The sequence below is a fragment of the Lipotes vexillifer genome, unplaced genomic scaffold (genome assembly GCF_000442215.2).
Source record: "Lipotes vexillifer unplaced genomic scaffold, Lipotes_vexillifer_v1.1 scaffold414, whole genome shotgun sequence".
Taxonomy (NCBI): Eukaryota; Metazoa; Chordata; class Mammalia; order Artiodactyla; family Lipotidae; genus Lipotes; species Lipotes vexillifer.
The window spans coordinates 827,803-837,949 of NW_006782864.1; the positions used below are offsets into that span (position 1 = coordinate 827,803).

Here is a 10,147-nt window from a genome sequence, read left to right on the forward strand (position 1 = left end):
CCGGAAGGGGGGTGTGGATAGTGACCTGTGCTCGCACACAGGCTTCTTGGTGGCAGCAGCAGCCTTAGCGTCTCATGCCAGTCTCTGGGGTCTGCGCTGATAGCCGCGGCTGGCGCCCGTCTCTGGAGCTCCTTTAAGCAGCGCTCTGAATCCCCTCTCTTCGCGCACCAGGAAACAAAGAGGGAAGAAAAAGTCTCTTGCCTCGTTGGCAGGTCCAGACTTTTCCCCGGACTCCCTCCCGGCCAGCCGTGGCGCACTAACCCCCTGCACGCTGTGTTCACGCCGCCAACCCCAGTCCTCTCCCTGCCATCTAAGCTCCGAAGCCCGAGCCTCAGTGCCCAGCCCCGCCTGTCCCGGTGGGCGAGCACACAAGCCTCTCGGGCTGGTGAGCGCCGCTCGGCGCCGATCCTCTGTGCGGGAATCTCCCCGCTTTGCCCTCCGCACCCCTGTTGCTGTGCTGTCCTCCGCGGCTCCGTAGCTCCACCCCTCCGCCACCCGCAATCTCTGCCCGCGAAGGGGCTTCCTAGTGTGTGGACACTTTTCCTCCTTCACCCCTCCCTCCCACTGGTGCAGGTCCCGCCCCTATCCTTTTGTCTCTGTTTATTCTTTTTTCTTTTGCCCTACCCAGGTACGTGGCGAGGTTCTTGCCTTTTGGGAGGTCTGAGGTCTTCTGCCGGCGTTCAGTAGGTGTTCTGTAGGAGTTGTTCCACATGTAGATGTATTTCTGGTGCATCTGTGGGGAGGAAGGTGATCTCCGTGTCTTACTCTTCCGCCATCTTCCCCTAGATCCCAACTTTTCCATGATTTAATAAAAGTCTCAAGAGAGTGTCTGAATTAAATGATAAAATTCAGGGTTTAAGGTGGCCACTCTAAGACATAAAAAAGGTGGAGCCAGATCAAGGATACACCATGATGGTTAATTAATTTCACTGTGTGTGTGTGTGTTTACTTGTAGCTTTTCTGTGTAGCTGGGGTTTACCAGCTGATAGAATATGTGCTCTTGTGATTTTTGGAACATGCTTGGACGGCTTCCTCTCTTGGATCACCCTGCTAGGCCGGGGTGGGGGCCTTGGGAATACTTAAGCGCAATTGTAATACACTCTTAATATTGGTCACTTAGTTTGTTTACATCAGGAAGGTCTAACTCTAAACGTGACATTTGGCAGCTCTCTTGCACGACTAACTCACATAACTAATTCTTCAAGCATCTCCAGTATCATTCCCTCTCCAGGTAAAGTTTAGAGAAGGGGAGTGGAATTTATGTAATAATGCTCTGATACCTTCTTCTTCTTTTTTTTTTTTCAGTAGTTGTGGCTCGCAGGCTCTAGAGCACAGGCTCAATAGTTGTAGCACACAGGCTCAGCTGCCCCCGCAGCATGTGGGATCTTCCCGGACCAGGGCTCGAACCCGTGTCCCCTGCGTTGGCAGGCAGACCTCCCAACCACTGCGCCACCAGGGAAGCTCCCTTCTTATATTTTTAAAATGACAACACTAACACATTAGGCTACCACCGTGTATCTGCTCTTGTCACTGTACTGAGTACAGCTGAGAGAGCTGGATAGGGCCTCGCATCCATCTGGTCGCATCACCCCACCTTAAGGAAGAAATGGCAGCCTGGACAGGTAAGGTGACTCCATTAGGGTCTCCCTGTGAAGGGGGCCGGTGGTGGTGTCAGTAGATCTCTCGACCCGCCATGGTGGCCTCCAGCACGCCGCCTTGAAGTCTCCTTTTAGGCCAGAGTCCACTTCCTTTCCCACAGGTTTGATCTCCTCTATGAGTTAATCTATGAGCTGGCATCTCTGCGTCTGGACATGGGGCTTCCCAGGCAGCATCTCTTTTCGATTCAAGGAAGAGGGAGGTGCTCTGATGTGAGAGCTCCAGGAAAGAGGGTGCTGGGGTTTGCAGATGGAGACTGTGCCTGGCCGGTGGCACGGCTGACACCCCTGTTGGAAGGTTTATGAAAGTCTGGGTGAGGCCTCGGGCACGAGCAGCTGTGCTCTGGCACGTTGCTGGGGGCATTGGTGGAGGGGGGGTTCTTTCTGGCACCCCCTGCCTGGACTCCTTCTGGCCCCATCCCTCATCCCCCTCCCCCGACCTCAGACCCAGGACGGCCCTGGCTTTGGGAAGACAGCCGTGCTCAACAAAGAATCGAGAAGGCCTGGGGTGGCCAAGCTCCGCCCAGGGGCCCTGACAGCAGCCTGACAGGCTCGGGGAGCGCAGCTCTCTGCATGGCTGGTGCAGATCAGGACCTGAGATTAACAAGATCTCAGCTATGCTCCAGCCGGTGAAACCCGAGCCCTAAGAGTTCTGTTCATTATTAGCTTTACCTCCTCCCAACCCTAAAAAATAAAAGGTGGAGATAACATTTAAGACCTGCAAGAAAGGGAAGTTGGGGGAATTCTCTTGGAATTAATGTTCTATTTTGCGTTTTTATGGATGGAGAATCTTCTGTATGATATATATTCTTTGATACTTGTTGAGACTTTGTTGGTTCCTAAGAAGAGGTTAGTTTTTGTAAATGTGCCATGAGTACTTGCAAAAAATAAATGTGTATTTTCTACAAGTATATTTCAGTATCTATCACTGTGCCCAGAGCATAGCAGGACTTAGCCAATACCCAGGTTGAATTAACCTTTTTTACACACAACACAGTGCCCGTATGGCAGCTTCAGACTATCTCTAACATTTTTATCTTGTGACATGCAAATTTGCTGGGACACGTGTGACCCAGAAACGTCTGACCCTGTAACATCAGAGCTGTGCGGGTGGGCTGTGTGGGGATCTGCCGGCAGCCCTCCAGAGGACAGGCTGCATTGGGATCAGCTGGGGAGTTTTTTAAAGATGCGGCTTCTGGGTCCCACCCCAGGCCTGTGAATCGGAATTTCTGAGGATGGGTCCAGAATCCGACCTTTTAAGAATGCCTCCTACTCTCGATTCTGCTGCACACTGACACTTGAGAGCTACTCACCAGAAAACGTCATCTAAGTGACTTTTCAGGTTTTCTTCTTTGAAAGAACAAGATCTGTATCATTTTAGGTAAAAGCAGTCTTACTTTCTGGGCCTCCCCACTGGTCCCCAAGGTTTGCTGTACACGTGGAAATGTTGCTCTCTGGAAGAAGAAAATCAGTGTGCGTCGTCCCTATGGTACTTCAGTAGTTGCTATTATCTACATTTTCCGATTAGATCCTCACCACAATCCTGTGGGATGCTGTAGTGGGGTGAATAGTGGCCCCCAAAAAGGTCTGTCTCCTAACCCCTGGTACCTGTCAATGCAACCATCTTTGAAAAAGAGTCTTTGCAAGATGTGATCAAGTTACGGATCTCAGGATGAGTTTACCCTGGATTACCCAGTAGGATCTAAATTGAATGAGCGGCTTCCTTATAAGAGACAAAGAGGAGAAGACACAGGCAGAGAGCAGAAGGCCACGTGAAGACAGAGGCAGAGGCTGGAGTGATGGTGCCACAAGCCAAGGAACACCTGGAGCCCCCAGAAGCTGGAAGAGGCGAGGAAGGATCCTCCCCTAAAGCCTTCAGAGGGAGCATGGCCCTGCCCACACCTTGATTTTGGACTGCTGGCCTCTGGAACTATGAGGTTGTATTAAACCACCAAGTTTGGGGTAATTTCTTAGAGCAGTCATAGGAAACTAATACCGATTGGTATTGTTATTCCCATTTACAGTTATAGAGCTGGGTCTACTATAGTGGAATACATTTTATAACTGCTGCGTCCTGGGACAATGGTAACCTTGAATTGACTCTTCCTTTGAGGAGATTTATGATTTAAACACATTTCTTTCTGCCTTGTTGGGCCCAGAGATAATTGCTGCTCATTTACTGCAGTGAAAAGGCTGGGGAAGTTACAAAATCCCCAAAGTCCTGTGTAGGAATCACTCTGGCTGGGAAAGTGTGGTACTTAGTGATGTGCATGGCACAGCTGACAACAGCACCCCCAGACAGGGATGTGGCTGTAATCCCATACTCCCAGAGCAGGGAGCTTGCCTGATGTCAGCCTGAGCCCTAAGCAGGGCAATCTCCTGGGCTTTCACTTGTCTCTGGTACTGTGTTCATCATTTCAACTCCCTGTACAAATTAGCCATGGCCCCCTCAGCTCACGTGAGAGACGCACCGTGAATGATAATGAAGTTAGTGCTAACCGTGGCCCTTTTCAGTAACAACCTTCTAAAAATATATTGAACTTATAAAGTATTCATGGATCTAAAAAGCACTTGAGTATAGCTTTAAGGTGAAAGCATTGCCTTTAGAATCAGACAGACCTAGATTGGAATCCTAACTCAGCCATGCAGTTGCTCTGACGGGCCTGTAAGCAAGTTACTTAACCAGCCTGCGGGCCAATGTCCTCACTTCCAAAACTGGGTCTCACCTCTTAGGGTTGCTGTGAAGATTAAAAGAGAGATGGTACAGGGCTTAGCCTGGTGATTGGCTGAGAAGTGCTGAGTGAGCATTGCCACTATTATTCAACGTCTGAACATTTCAGTGAGCTTGACCCCAGCCCAGGTTCTAAGGCTTTCTCTTTTTCTTAAAATGTTTGTGGACAAAAGGTTGTACAGTTCATTTGAGCCTCTCTTATGAGCTATTTATTAAATGTTTCTTTGTGGTCTAAAATGATCATTGAATTTGAATACTCCCCTTCTGCTATTTTATTTTTCTAGGGTGGGAAATGTCAATTGGGGTGGATTTGAAATACTACTGACTAGGGATATTAAACATGTGAGTGTTTAATGACAGTGAGTTTTTTTAATATAAAAAGACAAAGCCAAAAAAAAAAAAAAAAAAAACAAACAAGCAGATGGGATCATTAAATTATTGATAATGTTTTGCTGCAATGATTTATAAATAATACATGTTTAAAGGGTTATTTCCTTTACATTTCTTTAGGGACAACTAAAGAGTCTTCTCGTTTGGAGTTTAAAGAGAACAGACAGGTGGAAAAAGTCAACGAAATGTTCATTCGTGCAGTTTCTATGCCCCAAACCCCTGAAACTTCCAATAAAAACATAACAAATTTTATGCAACCATATCAAATAGTCTCCTTTATTTTTAGAGCAGAATGAAGCAATGGCTTTAATTTAGCATCTAGGGAGGAAAAGCTTAAAATATAGTAATACAAAGTTTCATATTAAACAGTATCACTTTTTTTTCTCAGAAAACCTCCAAATTGAAGTTCGCTTCTATGAAGTTCGCTTCTATGAATAAAAACCAAAAAGGAACCCAACAATTAGTCTCTGAAGGCTATCAATTTCCAGACACATTAGCTCTTTAGAATATGTTATTTTAAAAAGGGAAAATGTGGAGTGACTAGGGACAGATCCTGGGAAACGATAAAGCCAGCTACGGTTACTGTCTGCCCAGCTGCCCTCCACAGGTCTGGGGCCCACGGGTATTATATGGCACATGGTGTTTGATGCACATAGGTGGGCAGGGGGGAGCATAGGATCCATAGTTTTTATCAGATGTTTATGGTCTTGAAGAAAGTTAAGATCCATGGCTTCTTCCTTTTTCCTTTTGGAACTGGCTGAGAGGAATAAGGGGGTGAGAGGGTGCAGGTTATGCGGGGAAGGAAGAACACCCGGCCAGCTCGTCCCGTGTCAATTAACCTCTCACCTCCCTGCAGCCTTTCCACCTCCATAAACCGTGATCAGCACTCAAAACTGGTTCAACAAGGCTAAACAAGACAGGAATAAAGACACAGACCTACTAGAGAATGGACTTGAGGATATGGGGAGGGGGAAGGGTAAGCTGTGACAAAGCGAGAGAGTGGCATGGACATATATACACTACCAAACGTAAGGTAGATAGCTAGTGGGAAGCAGCCACATAGCACAGGGATATCAGCTCGGTGCTTTGTGACCGCCTGGAGGGGCGGGATAGGGAGGGTGGGAGGTAGGGAGACGCAAGAGGGAAGAGATATGGGAACATATGTATGTGTATAACTGATTCACTTTGTTATAAAGCAAAAACTAACACACCATTGTAAAGCAATTATACTCCAATAAAGATGTAAAAAAACCCCCAAAAAACTGCTTATAGAACGTGAATGTGAAACGGTATCCAGCAACCGCAGGGAGAGACAAATTGTCTTTAAATCTTTTGTTACTTGAATTAAAAAAAATTCTTTTCTTTGGAAGTGTGCTTATTTTTTTCCCCTGTATATTTGGTTTTAACCTCTTTCTCTGCAATTTTCAACAGCGGTTTGAAGCAGGCTATAAACCCATAATTCAGTGACAAAACTCAAGCATTTTTCTGATGATGAGGGGATAGTTTAAATGTTTTCTTTGAATGGGAGAATGTATTTTCTTCACAAGCTGTTAAAATATATTCTTCCTGAATATATTTAAAATATATTTTAAAAATATATATTTAAAGTATATTCGGGCCTGAAAGTGACTTAGTTGTGTTACCTATTTGTACTGGTAAGAGAGGGAGTGAAAATTCCATGAAAAATTGGGCAGGGAGAGATTAAACGATTTATGTTACCAAATTTAATCACATTTCTCTGATGAGGACAGGGCTGAGGGAGCTTCAGTAACTTGCTCGGCATCCGCCAAGTGAGCATCAGGGCCAGGGTCTAAATCCGGGTGTGACTCCAAAGTCCACATTCTTTCCTCTGCCTTCTTCCCCTCTGGTGAGGCTCCTCTGTGACACCCCTTCCCCACTCTGCACCTGGGCAACGAGGACAGATGCCTGCAGTTTCCTGGAGGAAAGGGGGACCGTCCCAGAGAATCCCTCCCCTACAGGGGTTCTTTATGCTGACAGGTGATGGCCATAGAAAAGGATGGTTGGATAAAACAAAAGACCTGAGACCACAGTTTTCCTGAAAGACTGTATCCATTAGAAAGTGTGAAGAACAAACCATTCAAAGTCTAGGCAATAGAAAGTGTTGGAGCTTTGAAAACAGCCAACCTGATTTGGGTTTTACCCTAAAAACTAGGGAGGCACTGCCCCATTTGGGGATGTGAGGTGGCTTTTTATCCATAATGATAAAGTGTTGCGCTGACGCCTTCTCTCTGCAAACTCCACAGGACACTTCAGCAAAGGACAAAAAGCCCATCTGCTAAGAGGAGAATTTGAGTAACATCTTAAAGTGACATATCTGAGGCACCCAGCCCAATGCCTGGTCAAAGTTTGGTGCTAAATAAATGATCGTTCCTTTTTCGTTCCCACAAGAGATATGAGGCCAATAGAATTTTGAGGGAAACCGTTAGTCTGAAGTCTGCACAATTGCCAAGTGTACAGTTTCTGTGATGATGTCATGGAATGTTTTGATAGGAGGTCCCTGAGAGACCATCTTAGGCTCTGACTCCTTTCCCCCAGCTTTATTGAAGTATAGTTGATGAATAAAATGTGTGTATATTTAAGGTGTACAATGTGATGATTTAACATATGTCACATTGCGAAATGCTCACCACAATCAGCCCAACACATCGTCACTCAGTTACCGCGTGTGTGTGTGTGTGTGTGTGTGTGTGGTGGAGAGGTGGTAAGAACAATTGAGGTCTATTTTCGTAGCAAATGTCAAGAATACGATAACTGTAGTCACCACCGTACTGTACATTAGATCACCAAAACTTGTTCATCTGGTGACTGCAAGTTTGTAGCCTTCAACCGACATCTTCCCGTTACCCGCACCCCAGCTCCTAGCAACTACCGTTCTGCGCTCTGCTTCTATGAGTTTGACTTTTTTAGATTCCACACAAAAGTGAGATCATACAGTATTTGTCTTTCTCTGGCTTATTTCACTCAGCATAATGTCTTCCAGTTTCATCCATGTTGTCGCAGATGGCACGATTTCCTTTCTCATGGCTGAATAATATTCCATCATGTATATGTATATTACAACTTCTTTATTCATTCATCCATCGATAGACACCAGGTTGTTTCCATATCATGTGAATAATGCTGCAATGAACGTAGGAATTCAGTTATCTCTCTGAGAAGTTGATTTCATTTCCTTTGGATATATTCCCAGAAGTGGGATTGTTAGATCATATGGTCATTCTATTTTTTAATTTTTTGAGGAACCTTTATACTGTTCTCCATAGTGCCTGCAGCAATTTACATTCCAAACAATGCACAAGGGTTCCCTTTTTTCCAGGTCCTCACCAACACTTATTACCTCTTGTCTTCTTATAATACCACCTTAATAGGTGTGAGGTGATAGCTCATTGTGGTTTGATTTGCATTTCCCTAAGGATTAGTGGTGCTGAGCCCCTTTGCATATACCCATTGGCCGTCTGTGTCTTTGGAAAAATGTCTGGGCAGGTCCTATTTTTCAACTGGGATGTATTTATTTGCTATTGAGTTTTATGAATTTCTTACATATTTTGGATATAAACCCCTTTCCAGATACATGGTTTGCAAATATTTCCCCCCATTCTGTAGGTTGCCTTTTCATTTTGTTGCTAACTCCCCCTTAACCAACACCAAAATCTGACCAGAAGGCCTAACTCATCAGAATGTTACTGACACTAAACTTATAGAGGAAAGAAGCAAATGATAAGAAAACCAGTTGGCGACAAGGATGTATAAATAAACATTAAACATGTTACTGACACTAAACTTATAGAGGAAAGAAGCAAATGATAAGAAAACCAGTTGGCGACAAGGATATATAAATAAACATTGAACCGTCTAGACAGCATCGTGTGTTCAGTACTCATTCTTCTCATTCTCAGACAGCTAATCTCTAGTCCTGGAGGGTGATTCCTAAACTCAGAAGGACGAGGCATTAGAAGTCAGACAAAACCAAATTAATCCTGTTCTCTGTGAGGCACACTTTACCAGGACTCCTGTTCTACAATGTTTTCTGGTAACAAGGTTAAGCCCTGATGAGCTAGAGATCTCAGTGAATCAGAATACACTGGTTGGGACCTGGCAGGCGCTTTACCCACAGCTGGAGCTCAGGAGACGTGTGTTTGTTCCCCTCAGGACCAGGGCTGGGAAAAGATGCACTACAAAGATGCACTAAGCACATCACAGTTTTCTGTGCCCTCCCGGTGCTGTCTGCCCAACACCCCCATCCTGCTTCTCCTCTCGTTCCTGCACGAGAAGAGATGTAGGGTGTCAGCAAATGGGCTGACTCATCTGACATCAGATTGAGTCCTTTTTATTTGCCCTTTTGGTTGGCCTCAGTCTCTGATATTGGGAACGACCATATTATGTTTGTGAAGGTTTTCATTTCACAGAAGACACTTGGACTGCAGAGGACTCTGGTGATTTAAAGGTCCGGTGTGAGTGGCTGCCTGATAGCTCTTTGTTTTCCACAATCCTTTGACTAGAAAAAGAAATCAGAGTGTGTTTTAAACATGCTGCCTCGTGAGGGACAGGGATTCCTTCACTTTGGGCTGTGTCTCTGGTGGCATGTATTCACACTTTGCTTCAGAGGTAGGTTTTATTTCTGCTTGTTCTCATATTCCCTTTTTAGCTACATGTATTTCCTAGTTTTATTTTTCTCCTTTTCTAGTTGTGCTTGACTGAGCAGAGATGAGATATGCTACGGATAAATATGTAGCATGTCTGCACAGGAATTACTCCTCTTATAACTGCTAATTATTCATTTTTAGTTGGTTGGCTTAACATGTAAAATGAGATTTCAGGGGGATGGGGTGGGGAGGACAAGGAAACATTGTAAACCATGTTTTATTTTATTTTCCCAATGAAAAATAGGCAAAAATAACAATGGTACAGTTTTCTATCCGTCTCCGCTATGGATGTATTCAACTTCTTTACCTGTATTTAATATTTTTTCAAAACTGTGGTTTATTAGCTGATACTATTCCTCAGTCTATGAACCCTTCCATTTTGTAGGTAATCATCTTCATTTTGGGAAATGTGTCCTAAGAGTAAGATCATTTATTTTCAAAGTTAAGGCTTAGAAACGGACAGCTGCTGCTCTGTCCATGTCCACAAAGCCACATTTCCACATGCTGTCGGCTTTGCAGGGACTTGCTTGTCAAGACACAAGGAGGGTTTATCTGAAATGTCTCAAAGGAAAAGAAAATCCTCAAAGGAGGAAAATGGGTAGCAGGAGGATTTTTTAATTATCTGTTTTATGTAGAAATATTTCTATCTTTATTAATTACGATGGCAGACAATGATGTTTTACATCTAAGATTGCTCTCTCCTGCTG

The 10,147-nt window shown here is 44.7% G+C and overlaps 1 protein-coding gene across 1 annotated transcript in view; it reads left to right on the forward strand.

Moving 5' to 3' along the window:
- Positions 1–9,323: 9,323 nt before the first annotated feature.
- CHRNA6 (cholinergic receptor nicotinic alpha 6 subunit) overlaps positions 9,324–10,147 on the forward strand; it is a 15,130-nt gene continuing 14,306 nt past the window's right edge. Inside the window, 1 exon segment of the mRNA XM_007472372.1 lies at positions 9,324–9,402. Coding sequence (XP_007472434.1) covers positions 9,324–9,402 — 79 coding nt within the window.